At 37.8% G+C, this 21,452-nt stretch overlaps 1 protein-coding gene across 21 annotated transcripts in view; it reads left to right on the forward strand.

The window, feature by feature from the left end:
* The window catches only part of LRRFIP2 (LRR binding FLII interacting protein 2), a 129,042-nt gene that overhangs the window by 98,278 nt on the left and 9,312 nt on the right, over positions 1 to 21,452 (forward strand). For 18 of the 21 annotated variants that reach the window (XM_030930805.1, XM_030930801.1, XM_030930820.1 and 15 more), the window contains 5 exons: positions 8,437 to 8,529; positions 10,666 to 10,758; positions 17,548 to 17,649; positions 17,931 to 18,063; positions 20,062 to 20,111. In XM_030930805.1, the coding sequence (XP_030786665.1) occupies positions 8,437 to 8,529; positions 10,666 to 10,758; positions 17,548 to 17,649; positions 17,931 to 18,063; positions 20,062 to 20,111 (471 nt within the window). The remainder of the gene's footprint in view (positions 1 to 8,436; positions 8,530 to 10,665; positions 10,759 to 17,547; positions 17,650 to 17,930; positions 18,064 to 20,061; positions 20,112 to 21,452) is intronic. The other 3 variants (XM_030930828.1, XM_030930843.1, XM_030930846.1) reach the window with 1 other exon arrangement.

Consider the following 21,452-nt stretch of genomic DNA (forward strand, 5'->3'; position numbering starts at 1 on the left):
ACTGTCAGTAAGATGATTCATTTTTTTCCTATGAACTTCTGAACGGTTCAAGAGAATACATTTTCTAAGTAATTGGATAGAAGTCTTTAATCAGTTATTTTAAATCAGCAACTTGGAGATGTGAGTCAGAAATTGAAAGATATTTTCTTTAGAGGTTTATAAGCTGTAATGTTAAAATGTACAGATGGAGAATAAAATGCATTGTCCAAGGCCCAGATTTGCTCTTTGACAACTGCAGAAAGCAAATTGGGTTCTTTTAAAAGCATATGTTTTAGGCTTTTTGAAAGGTTGGTGTCAGTTCAAGCAGAGGTCAAATGGGTATTATTGCCAGAAATGGATTGCTACTACATTGCCAATATAGAACATTCAGAAAATAATTTAGGAAATGCATATTGATAAATTGTTAGAAACAACAATCTGAATTTGTGCGTAATAAAGGGAGAGAAGCTGTTTATATAACCTCGAAGAGGCCAGCATTATTACTATAGTCTTTATAGGAATTTCTTTCCTTGAGGACTAGAAATGCCCATTCCAGCCTGTTTTGGTCACATTCAAAAAGTGTTAGGAAGTGTGCCAGGCGTTTGGAGGAGAGGGATGAATAGACCAGAGCACAGAGGATTTTTAGGGCAGTGATACTATTCTGTATCATAATGGTGGATACATGTTATTATGGATACATTTGTCCAAAACTATAGAATGTACAACAACAAGAGTGAGCCCTAATGTAAACTCTTGGACTTTGGATGATAGTGATTTGTCAATGTTGGTTCAGTGATAGAACAAAATGTACCACTCTAGTGTGGGTTGTTTATAATAGGGTAGACTGTGCATGTGTGGGGACAGGGAGTATATGAAAACTCTCTGTACTTTAAACATAATTTTACTATGAGTCTAAAACTGCTCTAAAATTGTTTATTTAGGACTGGTATTTAGATGGTGAAAAAGAGGCTTCTAGTTGTTTTCATATTGGACTGACAGTGGCCCATTGAAGAGCATTATATATGTTAAATATGTATATCTTTGATTCTTCTTGTATATCCAATAGGCCATTTTTGGAGATTCTGAGCCATCACGCTTTTCCTAGAGCCTCTGGACTCCTTTTTCTGCTGTCCCACACATTTTTTCTTATCTATTTTTGCCTCTTTGTTTGTAGCAGACTAGAGTAAAAATCTCATGCTAAGTATTTAATGGTCACTACTAAAATGAATTATCTTTCCATCATCTCAGATATCCTTCAGCATTTTTAAAAATGAAGAAAACCCTTATAATTAGCTATTTTAACCAACTTAGTTTTTCCCTCCATCATTTTAGAAGGCAATAGAATTATTTTAGTATGCATAGAGTTTTTTTCTTGTCCTTTTTTTTTTTTTTTCTTTTTTTCTTTTGGAGACAAGGTCTCACTCTGTAGCCCAGGCTGGAGTGGAGTGGCACAAGTATAGCTCACTGCAGCCTCTGTCTCCAGGCTCAAGTGATCCTCCCACCTCAGCCTCCTGAGTAGCTGGGACTACAGGCATGTACCACCACGCCTGGCTAATTAAAAAACATTTCTTTTTATAGAAACAGGGTTTCACCATGTTGCCCAGGCTGATCTCGAACTCCTGGGCTCAAGCAATCCACCCACCTTAGCTTCCCACAGTTCTGGGATTACAGTTGTGAGCCACCATGTTGGGCCTTGTTGCACTTTTCAAACCTAAAATGTATTAAGTTTTTTTTTAATACCCTGGAAATTTGCTTCATGTACTGTGATGCAGAAGACTTTGTGACAGTATCTCTCTCTAACATATCTTTATCCCAAGCTCTCTCATTCTAAACAACTATTGCTTTATACAGTAGAATGTTTATATTCAGATATACACAAAGAGGTCAGGCACTCTGGTGTATTTCATTACAGAAGCAGGTAGTGAGAGTAGAGAAGGACGGTTCAATAATAATTATACAGTATTAATAAAATTTTTCAAAATATCTTTAGTGCCTCCTCCTGGAATTAAATAACTATTTTGTTTTATAATTTAATTTAATTTTATTATTTTTACAGACAGGGTCTCGCTCTGCTCCCCAGGCTGGAGTGCAGTGGCACGATCATAGCCCACTGTAACTTTGATCTCCTGTGCTCAAGTAATCCTGAGTAGCTAGAACTGTAAGCACATGCCACCATGCCTGGCTGTTTGTTAAAAATCTTTTTGTGGAGATGGGGCCCTGCTATATTGCCCAATCCTCCTTCTTTGACCTCCCAAAGTATTGGGATTACAGGCATGAGCCACTGCGCCTGGCCCATTGTTTCTCTTTTAAAGCATAATCAAAAGACCATTTCACACCTGTAAAATTAACAATAATTCATATTACATATCCAATCAATGTTAAAATTTCAGTAGTTTCAAAATGTCATAAATGATTTTTCTTTTTTACACTTAAAAAAATCAGGATCCAGGTAAGTTTCACACCTTGGAATTAGTTGATAAATCTTTTAAGTCTCTTTTCATGTATAGGTCCTCTTTCATGTTTTTTCTCCTTATAATAAATATGTTGAAGAAACTGGGTTGCTTAATATTTCCCAGTCTTACAGGTTTTTCCATTTTCATCCCCTTAGTGTCTTTACCATGTTCCCCTTTCCTCTGTATTCTCTGTAAGTAGGTAGTTAGGCATAGAGGCTTAATCAAATATAACTTCAGTTTTTTTGGAAAGCCTGCTTCATAGATGGTGCAGTTGTCTTCCTTCAGGAGGCCCAGATGTGTGACTGGCTGTTAATGCTGTAGATACATGCTTAGATCCTTCAGTTGACTAGGGACTGCAAAATGGGATGTTCTGATTTTGTCATTACCAAGTTATTTTATTTTATTTTATTTATATTTTATTTTATTATTTTATTTATTTATTTTTTATATTTTATTTTGTTTTGTTATTTATTTATTTTATTTTATTTTTTTAGACAGAGTTTCGCTCTTGTTGCCCAGGCTGGAGTGCAATGGCGCAATCTCGGCTCACTGCAACCTCCACCTCCCTGGGTTCAAGCGATTATCCTGCCTCAGCCTTCTGAGTAGCTGGGATTACAGGCATGGACTACCACACCTGGCTAATTTTGTATTTTTAGTAGAGATGGGGTTTCACTATGTTGGTCAGGCTAGTCCCGAACTCCTGACCTCAGGTGATCCACCCACCTTGGCCTCCCAAAGTGCTGGGATTATAGGTGTGAGCCACTGCGCCCAACCTATTTAATGTTATTTTTAAGCAGCTTTATTGAGATATAATTCAAATAACATACAAATCATCCATTTAAAATGTACAATTCAGTGGTTTTTATCCTCCTTTCCGTCAAACCCCTCAGTTGTAAGTAACCACTAATCTACTTTCTATCTATAGAGTTCCCTATTCTAGACTCATATGAATGGAATCATATAATACATGGTCTTTTGTGACTGGCTTCGTTCACTTAGCATGATGTTGTACCATGTATCAGTACTTAATTCCTTTTTATAGCCTATTAATACTCCATTTTTTGGGTATGCTACATTTTCTTTATCCATTTGTGCATTGATTGACATTTGGGTTGTTTATACTTTTTCCTGTTAAGAATAATGCTGCCATAAACATTTGTGTACAGGTTGTTTTTGGACATAAGTTTTCTTTTTCTTTTTTCTTTTAAGAGATGGGGCCTTTTAAGAGATGTTCCCCAGGCTGGTAACTCCTGGCCTCAAGCAGTCTTCCTGCCTCTGCCTCCCAAAGTGTTGGAATTACAGGCACGAGCCACTGCTCATGGTCTGGACATATGCTTTCCTTTTTCTTAAGTATATACTTGGGAGTGGAATTGCTGATTCATACGATAAATCTGTGTTTAACCATTTGAACAGTGCCAGACTGTTTTCCGAAGTGGCTGCACCATTTTCTATTCTCACACCAGCAGTGTATGCAGGTTTTGATTTCCCCACATCCTCACCAACACTTGTTATCTGTCCTTTTTATTCTAGCCATCCTAATAGGTGTGGTTTGATTTGCATCTCCCTGGTGACTAATGATTTTGAACATATTTTCATGGGCTTATTGGCTATTTGTATATCTTCCTTGGCGAAATGTCTATTCAGATCCTTTGTCCATTTTAAAGTTGGATTTTGCCTTATTATTATTGACTTGTAAGGTTGTTTATATATTCTAGATATAAGAATTTTATCAGCTATATTATTTGCAAATATTTTCTCCCTTTATGAGTTTTCAAAAAAAGGAATTGGTTGTCTTCTGACAGTGACCAATTACTTTTCTCTTAACATATCAATATGAAGTCATAAATTCAAGCATTTGATGTCTTCAGTTGCACTGCAACTTTCATTCTTTTTGATAATAAAATTGTCCCATCTTTGGCTAATGTGAACCTCTTGAGGTTGATTCCCAAGTACTTCTGCTGAGTCTAATTGTTTTGGATAGCTTCTTTGCTTTTTGGCAGAATATGTTCCAGTCTCATCTTGTACATTTTCTGCCACAGACCTGGAATCAGCCATTTGTCCAATGAGCCCTAGATCTGTTTTAGTATGAGTGCTAGAGATGCTCATTGCCACCAAGTAGGTCACTGTTTATGGGTCTTTTTAGTGGATACATTTGGGAAATATGTGTGTGAAGTTTTTTATTTGTTTTTAATGACAAAATATATTATGAGTTCATTCTGATAGTTCCAGTTCATATGCAGGACTCTAGGGTTTTTATTTAACCTCTTCTGTCTTACATCTGTATATTTTTTTGTTTCCCCTACACTACAATTCCTAGTTCTCAAAGTTTCTAGGGATGATAGTAATTATGTTACGTTCTGTTCTCTTTGCTTTATCCCAAGTTGCCTAGAATAGCAATACCAACATTAACACCAACAATTTAATTACTGAAAATAGTTAAAAGATTTTTATTTTGTTTGTTTTGCTTGGCTGTTATTTTTGCCACTAGTCAGTGTATAGCCAGCCGAACTATTGTTTTTAGAAGTTACTTGAAATAGTTTCTTTCTGTGCTACAAACTAGATGTATAGTTAGGTTCACTGCATTTTATTTTCAATATTTAGGAATTACTTTTAAAATTATTTTTATTTAAAAAATTTTGTCATCAAAAAACACCATAAATTTATTATCTTAACTGTTTTAAAGTGTAGAGTTCAGTAGTGTGAAGCATATTCACATTATTGTACATCAGATCTCCAGAAATTTTTCATCTTTCAAAACTAAAACTCTATACCCATTAAACAATTCCCCATTTCTCCCTGCCACCAGCCCTTGGCAACTACCATCCTACTTTCTGTCTCTCTGAATTTGGCTACTCTATGTACCAAACTCATAAGTAGAATCATATAATAATTTATCTTTTCGTGACTGGTTTACTTCATTTAGCATAATGTCCTTAGCCTCATCTATTTTGTAGCATGTGACAAGAGTTTCTTTTTTAAAGCTGAATAATCCACTGTATATATACCACATTTTGTTTATCCATTCATATATCAATGGCCACTTGAATTGTTTCCACTAGGAATTGCTTTCTAAATTTAATTTTGTTTCACAATTTTGTAAGTATCTAGAATAGTTACATAGATCTTGAGTCAAGTTAACAAAGAAAATATATTTGAAGAAGTCAATCTTCTATCTCTGTCTCTTTATCTCTATTTTCTCCTTCCTTTAAGGAATTTTAAAATTTAATGGTTTATCTTTCCAGTTTTTAAATCCAAGAAGATAAATTAGGTAGCCATTTTTAATCTAAAAAGATATATATGTATATATAATCATTCAAAATATATGTACAAATATATGTATTTCTCACTCTCCTTAGAAAATGGTAGCATACTGTTAATATAAATGCTGTTCTGCATCTAGATTTTGTCACCTTATGAATGTCATATAGAGATATCTTGCTCATTCTTTTTCACCATTGCATAATTACTCTGCAGTATGGATGTACCATGCTTTATTCCAACAGTTCCCTGTATTAATAGACATTCAAGTTTGTCATGTTTTGCTGTTAAAAATAGTCCTGTAGAAATGACATACTGCATAGGTCTTTTTGTATTTTGCCAGTGTATCTATGATGAAGAGTTAGATTGCTGGGTCAAAAGGTATGTAGTTTTGTAGATACTGTCGTGGTCTCCTTTGTAAGCATTATACCATTTGCATTCTCACCAAAATGTATGAGGGCCTATTTCTTTCCCCATAGCTCTGTCCTGAAATATGTCAAGTTTTTGAACTTTAATTAGTGTTTTGGTGAGACAAATAGTTTGTTTCCATTTCTCTTAGTGTGCGTATCTTTTCATATTCAGAGCTATTTCTATTTCTTTTTCTATAAACTGTCCATTTCTGTAGCTTGTTATTCTATGCAGTTAGTGCTTTTTTTCTTTCTAGTTTTTTTTTTGAAGACGGAGTTTTGCGGCTGGGCGCAGTGGCTCAAGCCTGTAATCCCAGCACTTTGGGAGGCTGAGACGGGCGGATCACGAGGTCAGGAGATGGAGACCATCCTGGCTAACACGGTGAAACCCCGTCTCTACTAAAAATACAAAAACTAGCCGGGCGAGGTGGCGGGCACCTGTAGTCCCAGCTACTTGGGAAGCTGAGGCAGGAGAATGGCGTAAACCCAGGAGACGGAGCTTGCAGTGAGCTGAGATCCGGCCACTGCACTCCAGTCGGGGCGACAGAGGGAGACTCCACCTCAAAAAAAAAAAAAAAAAAAAAAGACGGAGTTTTGCCCTTGTTGCCCAGGCTGGAGTACAATGGCGCAATCTTGGCTCACTGCAATCTCTGCCTCCTGGATTCAAGCGATTCTCCAGCCTCAGCCTCCCAAGTAGCTGGGATTACAGGCATGTACCACCACGCCCAGCTAATTTTGTATTTTTAGTAGAGACGGGGTTTCTCCATGTTAGTGAGGCTGGTCTCGAACTCCCGACCTTAGGTGATCCGCCCACCTCGGCCTCCCAAAGTGCTGGGATTAGAGGCATGAGCCGCCGCGCCAGGCCTAGTTTTAGAGATTCTCTGCCATTCAAAGGTTTTGTTTATTTATGTATTTATTTTTTGGAGACAGAGTCTCACTCCGTCATCAGGCTGGAGTATGATGGCACCATCATGGCTCACTATAGCCTTGACCTCTCCAGGCTCAGGTGGTCCTCCCACGTCAGCCTCCAGAATACCTGAGACTATTGGCACACGCCACCAACCCTGGCTAATTTTTGAATTTTTTTTATAGAGATGGAGTTTTGCCATGTTGCCCAGGTTGGTCTTGAATTCTTGGGCTCAAGGGATCCGCCTGCTTCAGCTTCCCAGAGTGCTGGGATTACAGGCATGAGCCACCATGCCCAGCCTAAAATTTTGATTTTTATGTAGTCTAATTTATTGTACCTTTACCTCATTGCTTGTGGAGTTTTGAGTCATTTTTTCAGTAAAGATTGCCCCACTCCTTGGTTACTTTTCTTTTATTCCTGTACAGTTTGTTCTCCCTTCCCTTCCCTCTTCCCCCATTCACTCCCTGGCTTTCTTTCCTTATGTAAACCTGTGATTGATTTGGAATTTGTCCTGGTGTGTGGTATGGGGTATAGTTCCAATTTTATCTTTTTCCAAATGAATATCCAGTTATCCCACCATTGCTAATTTAAAAGTCTTTCCTTCTCATTGATTTGAGATGCTCTTATTTTTGTGGTTTTTAAATATATTTGTATATGTAAATGGGTGTTTTCCTGAATTTTCTATTCTGCTCCCTTGGTCTATATTCATGTACCATAACAACATTGTTCTAATTATAGAAGCTTTATAATATGTTTTAATACCTAGTAGGGCCGGCTTTCTTCTTTTTCAGTATGTATTTTTCTGGCTACTTTTTCGTGTGTTTTTCTTTCAAATCAATTTGCCTTGCTCTGATGAGAAAAGAAAAACCTGATGATATTTTTATTTGTACTGCATTAAATGTATAGATTAGGGAGAACTGGCATTTTTATAATGTTGTGAGACTTTTAACCCAAGAAGATGGTATGCCTTTCCATTTATTCAGTCCTACTTCTTTGTCTTTTGGGAATGTTTTATATAATTTTCCTCATATAGGTTTTGGATATATTTTGTAAGTTTACATGTATATATTTTATTTAATGTTGATTTTATTTTGATATTGTATTTATTATTCTTTCTTTGAATTTTATTTGTATATGAATGTCATTGAATTGTATGTGTTCATTTTATAACCTGTTACTTGACTAAATTATCTTTTGTTTTTAATAATTTTGCCATTGATTAGTTCAGGTTTTCCAGATAAATAATTATACAAGATGAAATTTTAAAATTTTCTTAACCTTTCTATAGAAGACACAATTTTTCTAAGTTACTATGAATCAGGAGTTTGGGCATGTTTCTGGAGGTCATTCTTAACCTCTGTGTTGTATTGTATATGTTCAAATTTCTTGTGTGCCATGACCTGTGTAAATGATATTATTTGTTTAATAACAGGAGTTAGAAAGGCAGAAACATATGTGTAGTGTGCTGCAGCATAAGATGGAAGAACTTAAAGAAGGCCTTCGGCAAAGAGATGAGCTTATTGAGGTACGTACATGAACTGTGGGAATACTTAATCTTGAAAAAAATGAGTTGAACGGGATGAAGATGTGTGTGTTGGGAGGGAAGGAGAGTTAAGATGCATCAGAATTTACTTGTCTCTTTATACTTGACTGTACACTAAAAGTTTTCAGACATAAACCAGAGATCATGCTTAAAAATTAATACTATAAATCCTATAAACATTACCCCACTTTGGTAGCAGAAATTTTTGTGTCTTTTATTCCTAAACACAGTTTCCTAAAGATATCTTAGGAAATGGGCAAAAGGAAAAATTATAGAATAACATTATTCTTTGGAATTAGTGAATGCCATCTTTTGGGACATGATTCTTGGGGAATAAGTTTGATTTTCACTCAGGTAAACACATTTCTCAGGTGGCTAAATGAAAAAGAAGAAATGTCGAGATACTTTCTATACAAAAAGGTAAAGAATAGCTAGTCTGAAGGTTCAGGTTTCTGCAAGCGAAGGGACTCTGCCACATTGTTGGCAACGTCTTAGGAATGGAATGAAGCATAGTCTACCAAGAACTCTTTGAAAACGTTAGTCATCCTTGCAGGCCTACTACATTGCATCCATCTTTTTTCTTTAAATGTGGTTTTCCCTCTTGAGACGATGTTTTTAGATAAATATGGAAATAAGTTTGAAGGGGGATCCTGCCCACTGTCTAGGTGTGGCTATCAAAGGCATCTAATGTTAAGTTAGTGTTGACATGCCAGAGATGTCAGGAAGCATAGATGTTAACGATCCCAGGAGAGAGATCTCACGTACCACACTTGTCCACATTCCTGGCTACTCAGACCTTAGCCTTTCTTTTTCTCTCCCTCTTTCCCTTTTTCCCCTCAGATTTACCTCTTAATATCTCTCTCTACAAATGATTTTTAAAAACCATTTAATAGAGAAAAAGAAAGGACTTTTTAAATTTGAAGACTGGTGTTAATTTTTGTCATCATTAAGAATAATTGAACATACCCAGAATTTGTGGATTTCAAGTGCAGATACAGATAACCTTGTGGATCTATCAGATTACATGTGAGGTTAATTTTCTTAGTTTTTCTGCATATAAGGTAGGAAGCATATTTTCCAGAATCTGTATCCTGCTGGTATTTTAAAATACTGTGAAATTCTTTCCTTTTTTGTTCTTTTATCTTTCTGTGCCAAAATGCCAACCACATAAAATAATAAACCTGCTTTGGGGGCTGCTTCTCAAATTCAATAGCTTAAGTTAGGATTGGTAAAGTTCTAGTTTTTAATTGTAATTACATTTAAGAAGAATATAATGCTTGATTTCTATAGTTTGTCACTGTGACTTCTTTAAAAGCTTAGGGTGCTAGGTATACAAACTTTGAAAACTGTAGTTTTAGATGTTTTTTACATCTAGAATGAACATCTTTTAGATGTCAGTATCTATGGTTATGCTGAAAATCTTTAAATATTACAAATAATGTTTTTTGGTCTTTGGAATTGAAAATTCCATGGTAAGGTACCTAATGTATGAGTAGGGGAAGGAGGAGATAATAATTTACCAATAATGCATAAGAAGAAAACCAGTTAAGCACCATTGACAATTAAAAAGGTCATTTAAGGATTGTTAAATGCTAAGTTTAAATGTTTCAAAATAATATAAATAATTTTAAAATAATACAAAATTCATGGTGTTCTTGCTGTCATAGATTCTGCTAACAGAAATTCAAAATGATCAGTTCTGCTTAAAAAATAAAATTCAAAACTGCTTGTTCTCTAAGATAAAAGATCATTTGTTGATAAGCAAATCTAAATTTCCCTCTCTAGGAATGTAAGTTATTGCAGTTATCAAAGAAAGAATATACATATGGAACTGTATGTACACAGAAATTCTGTGGCTTGCTGCCACATAGCTGTGGTTAGAACAGTTATTCCTGGTTCCTTTGCTTACTTTTGTAGGGACAAGCCAGTGAGAATCTTGTGGCCAAGACTGTGAATGTCATCTTTTCTTTTGGCAAACCAATTTTGCTTTTCCTGTTCATCACAGACTTTCCCTTTTGGTTAAGTTTCTTTATCGGCTTTATTTTGTTTCCTCCCTTAAACCTCCTCTCCCTTTTCTTTCTGCTCTTTTATTACTTCTCTTCCCCTCTTCCTCTGCAGGAGAAGCAGCGCATGCAGCAGAAAATAGACACCATGACAAAAGAGGTGTTTGACCTCCAGGAGACACTTCTTTGGAAAGATAAAAAAATTGGGGTATGAGATGAAATTGGGCTTTGGTTAGAAGCTCATTGGTGAGGACTACAATAGAATTTAACCTACAGATTGAAAAAACCTGTCCTTTTGATTATTCTTGAGCATTTACACAGTATGAAAAATGAGTAAGTAGAAGATAGAAAGAGACTTCCATAGGAAAACCTGATGTCGTGCCTGGAAAGAACTCTTCTTTTCAGCCAACAAGTTTCTCTGTATTCCCTTAGGATTCTTTTTTTTTTTTTTGAGATGGAGTCTCACTCTGTTGCCCAAGCTGGAGTGCAGTGGCATGATCTCGGCTCACTACAACCTCTGCCTCCTGGGTTCAAGTGATTCTCCTGCCTCAGCCTCCCTAGTAGCTGGGATTACAGGCACACACCACCATGCCCAGCTGATTTTTGTATTTTTATTAGAGACAGGGTTTCACCATATTAGCCAGGCTAGTCTCTAACTCCTGACCTCAGGTAATCCACACACCTTGGCCTCCCAAAGTGCTAGGATTACAGGCGTGAGCCACCATGCCTGGCCTCCCTTGGGATTCTTACCCAGAAAGAGCCACAGGCATTCAATTCAAACTCTGTGGTTAACTTGATATCCTTACGTTACAGGAATTTGGATAAGAAGAGAGTAGTGGTGGGGAGAAAGTCCTATAAATCCTTGGTGAATAAAATAGGAAGAGATTAAAATCAATTCAATTACAGAAACATAGGAAAGTAAGACTTACTAGGGTGGCTGTCTCTAATTATAACCACAGAACTCCTCCAAGTAAGGGCCCAGATAAATGAAATGTCTTCATTGCTGTTTTGCTAAGCTCTGCAGGTAGATTCCACGTACACCAAAAACTGGAGAAAATTCTCTCCAGTTCATCTCATGTGGCCTTTGATAGGCAGTCCCATCACCTGGCTGAGCTCTCTGTTCTGCAGTAGGGGAACCACTTAGCCATAGTTGCCAGAGGCTTACCTTGTCAGAAATAGAACATGTAAGAAAAGTCTTGTTCTGCTTAAGGTTAGGGGGGATAGGGAATAGTTGTTAAAGATTCCTGAGAGAAAAAAAAAAAACAAAGATCCCTGAGAGCATCTCTGAGAGACAGGCGTGGATATGAAACCCTCTGGATCATACCCTCAGAATGTTGTTTTTTGTTTGTTTGTTTTTTTCCCGAGACGGAGTCTCACTCTGTCGCCCAGGCTGGAGTGCGGTGGCACGATCTCATCTCACTGCAAGCTCCGCCTCCTGGGTTCACACCATTCTCCTGCCTCAGCCTCCCGAGTAGCTGGGACTACAGGCGCCCACCACCACGCCTGGCTAGTTTTTTGTATTTTTTTAGTAGAGACTGGGGTTTCACCCTCTTAGCCAGGATGGTCTCGATCTCCTGACCTTGTGATCTGCCTGTCTCAGCCTCCCAAAGTGCTGGGATTACAGGCGTGAGCCACCGCGCCTGGCCCTCATACCCTCAGAATGTTGTTAGGAACATTCTGAAGCCCAACTGGTGGTCAGCAGGATCCAGTCTTTTTCATCACTTCAAGGACCTCTCTCATTAATATACACATGGGAAGATTACATTACCTCTTAAGAGTTTGTAGGCTCATGCCTGTAATCCTAGCACTTTGGGAGGCCAAGGCTCGAGGATCACTTGAGGCCAGAGGATTGCTTGAGGTCAGAAGCTTGAGACCAGCTTGAGCAACATAGTGAGACCCACCCTGTCTCTCCAAAAGAATTTTAAAATTTGCAGAGCATGCACCTGCCCCAGCTACTTAGGAGGCTGAGGTGGGAGGATCACTGGAGCCCACAAGATGGAGGCTGCAGTGAACTATGATCGTGCCACTGCACTCCAGCCTAAGCAATAGAGTGATACCCTTTCTTTAAAAAAAAAGTTTGTAGACCAAAAATTTAAAGAACAAAAGCTACTTTATAGATAATTCTCTGACATTCATATTGCTGAGTATTAAAAATTCCATCTAAACCTAGAAAAGCCTTTGGAGGATAAATCAATATATGTTTCAAAACATCTGTTAGGTGTTTTGAAATTATGATTTTAAAATTGAAATTTGAAGTTGGAAAGTGAAATTTAATTGTTGAACCATTGATTTGATTTAAATTTTTGCTTGTGAGATATAACATAAGATGTAAAAAAACATGTGGGACAAAGTAGGTAATTTTAAATTTTTAGTTAAAATCTGGTCACTATCTAGAATGGACTTCTTTTAGGACTTTACATAATTTTCTTTAACACAGATCTGTAGGCCCAGGATTTCTAGCTTGTATGAGTGCCTTAGTATTTTAAAATGATAATCTTGGACCAGCCATAGAAACCCCTCAGATGTCTCAGTTTAAAATATAAATTATTTGGCTTTTATTTGGAGAATATTTTATTTTATTTTAGTATCCCTTTTTTGAGATGGAATCTCTCTCTGTCCTCCAGGCTAGAGTATAGTGGCATGATCTCAGCTCACTGCAACCTCCCAGGTTCAAGCAATTCTCCTGCCTCAGCCTCCTGAGTAGCTGGTACTACAGGTGTGCACTACCACGCCCGGCTAGTTTTTGTATTTTTAGTAGAGATGGGGTTTCACCATGTTGGCCAAGCTGGTCTGGAACTCTGACCTCAAGTGATCCACCCATCTCGGCCTTCCAAAGTGATGGTATTACAGGCATGAGCCACTGTGCCCGGCCAGAATTTTAGAATTACATGCAGTCATATGAAATTAAACAGGGCTGGGCATGGTAGCTCATGCCTTTAATCCCAGCACTTTGGGAGGCCAAAGAGGGTGGATCCCTTGAGGTCAAGAGTTCGAGACCAGCCTGACCACCATGGTGAAACGCCTGTCTCTACTAAAAATACAAAAATTAGCTAGGCATGGTGGCACACACCTGTAATCCCAGCTACTTGGGAGGCTGAGGCATGAGAATCACTTGAACCCGGGAGGCAGAGGTTGCAGTGAGCTGAGATTGTGTCACTGCACTCCAGCCTAGGCAACAGACCAAAACCCTGTCTCAAAAAAAAAAAAAAAAAGAAGAAGAAATTTAACAGAGAGATCCTATATATTCTTTGCTCAATCTTCCCCAAATGTAACATCTTACAGAACTGTAGTACAATATCACAACCAGGGCATTGACCTTGATACAGTGAAGATACAGAACATTTCCATCACTATAAGGGATTTCTTCTCCTCTTGCCTTTTTATAGTCATAGCCTTTATCTCCCCTTCCCCTCCCAAACCCTGAGAACCACTGATCTTTTCTTCATTTGTGTAGTTTTGCTATTTTAAGACTGTTATAAAAATGGAATTATATAGTATATATTAACCTTTTGGAATTACCCTTTTTCACTCTGTATAAGTCCCTCAAGATTCGTCCAAATTGTTGAATCACTAGTAGACTCTTTTTTTTTTAATTTGAAAAATTGTGCTAAAATACCAATAATATAAAATTTACCATTTTAACTATTTTTAAGTGTACAGTTCAGTGGCATTTTAGTACATTCATGTTGTTGTGCTACTGTCACCACCATCAGAACTTTTTTATCTTCCGCAGCTGAAATCTGTACCCATTAAACAACTCCCCATTCAGTCCCTTCTCCCACCCTGGCAACCACCATTCCACTTTCTGTCTCTGTGAATTTGACTACTCTAGGTATTTCATATAAGTGAAATCATACAGTATCTGATTTATTTCACTTAGCATAATGCCCTCAAGGCTCATGTTGCAGCATATGTCAGAATGTCCATCCCTTTTAAGGCTGCATCATATTCCATTGTATGTATATACCACATTCTTCTGTTGATATATCAACACATCTACCTTTTGGCCATTGTGAATAATGCTGCTGTGAACATGGGTATTCAAATAACTCTTCAAGACTCTGCCTTCAGTTGTTTTCGGTATGTACCCAGAAGTGGAATTGCTGGATCTTATAGTAATTCTGTGTTTAATTTTTTTGAGTAACAGCTATACTGTGTTCTGTAGCAGGTGTCCCATTTTACATTCCCACCACTAGTGAACAAGGGTTCCAATATCTCCATGTCCTTGCCAATATTTGTTATCATTATAATACAAGGGCAGTGGTCCTCCCTTGACTTTTAGAAGACACATTTTCAGTATGGACAGTAACTACTTGTCTCTAGCTTCATTTTAAAGATTTACATTTAGTAAGTTAATGAAGAAATATGTCCATTATTCCCAGGTTAAAGTTCAGTTCATTAGTGGTCTTGCCTCTAGCTCCACTGCGGTTCTAAACACCAGGAGCCCATGTATAGAATAGGCGTATACAAAGAACTTGCATATCTCTATAGCCCAGCATAAACTCACTGCCATTCTGACCAAAGATATTTGTTCCCCAGTACAATTATGTGGAGAATTAACCCTTTGCCCAAAAGTTCAGCCCATTATACACATCCTTTTGGCTTCTGGATGGTAGGATTTGAGGTTAGGTCAGGGATAAAGAATTATTTTGAACTCTACAAGCATGTACTTTTTACCCTAAAAAAAATCTACTCTAGGAGCTATTGTTGCACACAAACACAAGGGTAGTGGTTATATGGTCAGGTAATATGGAGGATTTTAGATCCAGCGTGAATACATTTGATCCAATTTTAAGGTATTTTAGTAGTCTTCAAACTTTGTGGTGAAATGGGTGAATTTACAGGATGTATTTTATTTTCCCATCTATAATTATGGGAAGAGGAAATTAAAAAGTCCGAAGGTAAAAATAAAATCCAGTGCAATAAGATGTGGAAGAGGAGCAGATGTCATGTATATCATTTGCTAGAATTCCTAGTTTCAAATTGGCCTGTTCCTCAGAGGTCTTTTATATTCAGTGGTGTTGTTTATATAGAGCATGTGTGACAGTGATCATTTACCCACTTATATGTGGTGATACATGACATAACTATGCATGCAGATACCAGTAACCAAAAATACCTAACCCATAAAGACTAAAGTGACACTCAACACATGGGAAAGTATTGTTGTGCTTTGTTTTCCCAATGTTTCATTTATTACTAATGATTAATGTAATGGAGTGTTCATACTAGCTGGATGGTGCTAAACCCACATTGTTAATTCACAGGCAGACTTGAGACACATCATATAGTGTGACTGTAAATTGTTGAAAAGAAGTCAGATATTGACATGGCAGTTTGGATAAGTAAAGAGTAGGATTTGCCCTATGGGCTCCTTTCCTAGCATCATCTGGGCTAACAATAAGGGAATATAATGTATCCTCCATAGGGCTGTGATATTTAAAAATCTATTTAAGGGCTTTGGAAACAAAAACAACCAGATTCATTTTCTGGTTTTGCCACTTAATGTGACTTTGGGCAAAAAATATAACCACTCTGAGCCTCAATTTTCTGATCTGTTAAATGGGGATAATACAAGTACCTCACAGGATATGTAGAGGTTTCAAATACAAAATAATGTATAAGAGAGAAATTATATAAAATAGTGCCTGCCATATAATTTGTGCTATACAAATGGTAGTTGCTATCATCCCTTATTTACTTGATCCCTATTTGGTTGCAAAATAGGATTATAATGATTTTTTAAATTGCCCAACTATTCAGCTATCAATTTCTCAGCAATTCTCTGTCCCACTTCCAAACCCAGTGAACTGAGAGGAAAGTTACCTGTTGTAGTTTAACTTCTTGGATTAATGGGAATGCTGACAGAAGACATTAAATATATGAACAAAAATATGTGGGGAAAGGCTTTTTCAGATAGGCCAGTTTTCAGATTCCTGCATAGACTACTTACTTTAGGTGTATTTTTAATTCTGGGTTATTTTCTTTTATAATAGATTTTATTTTTTCATAGTAGATTTTATTTTTCATCGATAACCAAAGTATGTTCCTGCTTCTGCATTGTCCTCAGCTGACAGTTGTGAGATTAAGGGAATGGCAGGGAATTTACAAATGAAATCACCAGCCTGCTTCTCCTGAACCGTCCCTGCTATCTAGGCATTACAGGCAATGCTTTACCTTGATTTATGCCTCTGCCTCTGGGATGGGTGTTATTATCCCTTCTGTTTTTCAGGTAAGGAAACTGAGGCATAGGATGAGTATGTGCCAGGACCCAAAAGCCTGATTCTGAAATCCATATTCTGTAACTCTCCATAGCTTTGCTGTATTTATTTTGTCAGTGTTTTGTTTTTTCACATTTTGGGAATATAACAGAAAGCCAATGAGTCTCAGTTATATTTAATTAAATTGTCAGAAGTTGATCTTTGAATTCTTTTGGAGGTTAACTATTTTGAATTAAGTGGTATTTGAGTATTTTGCCACACTACTTGGAGAACAATCTACAGCCAATATTTAATTAAAATATCTTACGTATAATAGTTATTTTTATTCCAGAACTTTTTTTTTAAACTCAACTGTATTATTGAATAAACTAGTTTAATTAAACGTGAAATGTGGGGTTCTTTTTGTTCACCAAATAAAAATGTACTGAGGCAGTCAGTAAGGAAAGCTTTGTTTTACTCTGGCTGCTCTCTTCATCTTCCTTTTCCTGTTTTATTTTTTTCATTGACTGGAAAAGAAAGATTTATTTCCCTGCTTGATGTGATTAAACATGTTTTGCCAAATTGATGCATGAGAACCAGTTTCTATGAGAACTCTCTTCTGGAGATATCCATGTAACTCTGTATTTCCTCCCATATCTGACTGCTTGTTTCCAATCTTTTGACTGCTTCCTTACTTTTTATGCCTTTATCTTTATTTGAATTAGGTACTTCTCTGCTACTTTTCACCTACTCTTTTTCTCTGCCATTGTTTCTCTTGCTACCTTACCTAAAACCAGGCCCTAGAGAAACAGAAAGAATACATTGCCTGCCTTAGGAATGAGCGAGATATGCTCAGAGAGGAGCTGGCTGACCTGCAGGAGACAGTGAAGACGGGAGAGGTATGTTAGCATTAGCCTGGAGTTCAGGTCCCTCACTGCATTACTCGCTGTCTTCCTTCTTTTCATCCTGCCATCTTTCCTAGCCTAACTACAAACTACAATGTTTATTCCCTAATCCAGATTTGTTAGGTTTAAACTATTTCTTCCACAGAGGTATATTCCATGTAACTGATTCTAACCAGGTTTTACCTGTAGCAAACATGTATTGTTGCAGAGTTACCTCACAGAGCTTACTGTTTGCATACGGGCCTTTTGTGATGGTGGGTTTTCCCCCCCTGCAGAAACATGGCTTAGTTATAATCCCCGATGGCACTCCCAATGGTGATGTCAGTCATGAACCAGTGGCTGGAGCCATCACCGTTGTGTCTCAGGAAGCTGCTCAGGTCTTGGAGTCAGCAGGAGAAGGGCCATTAGGTAAGATACTGGTTGCTATGTTGACTTGGATTAATGTTACCCTATTGGGTTTTCTGCTTTTTCATATCCCAGCTTGGAAAACAAAAACAGCATAAGGGCTGTCTGAGACTCAAGTAGACCCTTAACCAGAAGAATCTGGGCACATTGGCCCATTTTCTTCAGACGTCCTTGACCTTGGGAAACCAGCATCTGTGTCATTGTAAGGCAATAAGTGTAACTGTAAGGCCCGTGGATGGAAGTACTATGGGCCTATACGCATTGTTTTTTACTTAACTACAAACTTTTCTGCAAAGAGATAGTCTAGTATACCTGTGCTAGGGGAGCAGTAGGCTAGCAGGAGACTTCTCAAGTGTGTTATAAGTTTCTCATCCTTAGAACATCTGATTTTATGTTCCACTACTTACCCCAGGGTTCTGTACCTCTTTTCCACCACATTTCTTAAGCCAAGAAACAGATGACCAAAAAGACAGATAGGAGAGAAGTATGACTTTCAGAGCAGGGCTTCCCAGACTCTTAAAGTCTAAACCTCTTAAATTTAACCCTTTGAGAATCTGACACCTCTCTCCAGGAAACAACAAAGTTGCTGACACCTCTCTCCAAGAAACCAAAGTCGCCCATCTATTGACCCCACTAAGAAATCTACTCTAGAGGAAGAAAAATGGCACAGATAGATACTGTATCATTAGCTCACTTTTATTTTTTAAAAAACAATCTTTTTTCATTTTTCATCTTGTTTTTATATATGTGTAAGCTTCTTAGAGGAGTGAGAGATATAAGTGTAAAGCAAACTGAAAAACATTTTAAAAGTTAGTAAGCACGTTCTCTAATGTGGAGCATTCCAGAAATGTGATTGTAAGGCCCTTTGAATAAAGCAAGATGCTGGGTGAGCAAGAGAGATCTGGAGAATGGAACGAGAGTCTGGCTATAGGCAGCCCAGGGTGTTTCCCTGCTGTTTTTTCCCTCGTCTGCAGGTCCCAGCAGGCAGACCTGCTTGAAAGGTGCAGAAGAAACCAAAATCTGTATTTGGCTGTGACCCTCATCGTTTACAGAGGGTAGTGGTCAGTCAGGTGTCAGCTGCTTTTTTAAGTGAACAACGGTGTCTCCTCAGCTGAAGGGGCCTATTTTAATGCAGGCTTGGGAAGAGTCAAATCTCCAGAGGCCAGGAGTGAACCCTGATGCTGCTGCCAAGCCACAGATCCACCATGGATGCCCACATCTTTTTTTTTTTGAGACAGAGTCTCACTTGGTCGCCTAGGCAGGATTACAGTGGCGCGATCTCAGCTCACTGCAATGTGCAACCTCTTATCTCCCAGGTTCAGGTGGCTTCCTGAGTAGCTGGGATTACAGGCGCCTGCCACCACGCCCGGTTAAGTGGAGACATGGTTTCACGATTTTGGCTAGGCTGGTCTTAAACTCCTGATCTCAAGTGATCCACCCAACTAGGCCTCCCAAAGTGCTGGAATTACAGGCGTGAACCACCACACCTGGCCCAGCTGCCCACATCTTGGAGTGGGTCCCCTTCCCTCCCTACTAGCTTTTGGGGACTTCGCTTTTTCCAGCATTGTGCTCCTCTCTTTTCTCTCCTCCAGCTTCCTTTGCCCAGTCCTGCTCTTACCCCATCTTCTTTCACATACTTGGATCTCTCCCGCTAAGGGCTCAGCCTTTGGGAGCACACTTGACATTTGAGTTGTCTACTAGTGAAAGCTTGAAACAAGGAAATGACCTCCTTTGTACTTCAGTTTGTCTTTAAGTGGCAAATCACTGCTGTGGGGAACAAATGTTGCATTTGGTGCCCTGATAAGTATCAGTTGTGTGGAAATACGTTTTAGAAAGTTAAGAACTTTTCCGTAATGCTATTAACACCTTTATTTCTTTAGATATTCAGAGCTGTAAGTAATATAATTTATCAGATAATATTAGCTGTTTATGAGTTTGAAAATTTTTTGTTTATATACTACATCATCATATTTAGTTTACGATCTTTTTCATTTGTTTTAGATGTAAGGCTACGAAAACTTGCTGGAGAGAAGGAAGAACTACTGTCACAGGTAAAGGCATTCTTAATGGAGTGCAAAATAATTTTAACAAAGTTACATGGTAAAATACTAGCTAATTGAAATGTTCATTAAAAAGAAATATGCTTATTTCAGACATCAGTACTCAAGGGAGATTTGAAGGATAGATAATTCATATTTTACCTCTTTGTTATTTTCTGTTCTTAAAACATTTTTTTAAGGACACATAGTTTAAGGAGTCATATGGTTTTCTACAAAGCTTGTTATGAACACAGCAATCCCCTGGCCTGGCTCCTCTGTCCTCACCCCTGACCATTTCTGTTAAATGCTTTTAGCTGATTCTTGTGTACTGTCCTTGTATCTCTGTGTAACATACCTGCATTGTGTCTTGATTGTTCTGCTTCAGGCATTCTATATTGACATCCTTTTATGGAAGATGAAGGTTTAGCTGTTTTTCATCCTTTGTCCCTGCCACACACATACATATTTTCCACTCCCAAATCCTCCTAATAAAGGAACAGTATAATTCCAGTCTGCTTGTGTCATTAGGACCCTCTAAACACTACTCACAGTGGAGCCAGGTTGCATTCTAGGATCATCTCCCTTGGAACTATTAGTTTCCTCTAAGTTAATGTTATGGTTTTTCTTTGTATTTGCTTGGTTTTCTATCATCAATTTAGCCACAGAATCTCCAACAGTAGATTAAACCCACTCAGTATTTTCAGATCCATCTGGCATTCTTTCAGTTCCAGTTTGTCGAATCTTGGTGCATCTGACTTGTCCCTTTCTAAACTAATGGCTTGCTCTCTTGGTACATAGATGTGGTCACCCTTCATTGGCATCTGGGGATTTTCTTTGCATATGATTTAGGTTGGGTTCCCTTTTTCCAGTATCTCATGTCTTTCTCCTTATTTATTTTCTTATTTTGGTACATCTTTCAGTAGCTTCCTGAGAAGAGGGTTTGTGGATTGTTAATTTTTCATGACCTTGCAGGCCTGAAGATGTCTTCATTCTACCCTCTTACTTGATTAAATATTTTGGCTAGGCAGAGAATCCTGAGTTGCCATTGTTCTCCTTAAGATTTTTTAAAAAGACATTTCTTCATTGTGCTGTGACTTCAAGTATGGCTGTTGAGTTTTCATGAACATTTTGAGTTCTGATTTTTTCTGATTTGTGATCTATTTTTCTCCTCTTTGTAGAAGGTTGTATCCTATTCTCTTTCTCTCTAGTGTTCTGGTGTAATTTGAAGATAGCAATGTGATTTGAAGTTTTCATATGTGATGCTGGGCCCCTGTCAATTCTAGGTGCTCCCATACTTTTAATTCTGGGAAGATTTCTTGAATGATTTTGTTACTCATCTCATTTTTTTCCCCT

Source organism: Rhinopithecus roxellana, chromosome 1 (assembly GCF_007565055.1).
Source record: "Rhinopithecus roxellana isolate Shanxi Qingling chromosome 1, ASM756505v1, whole genome shotgun sequence".
Lineage (NCBI taxonomy): Eukaryota > Metazoa > Chordata > Mammalia > Primates > Cercopithecidae > Rhinopithecus > Rhinopithecus roxellana.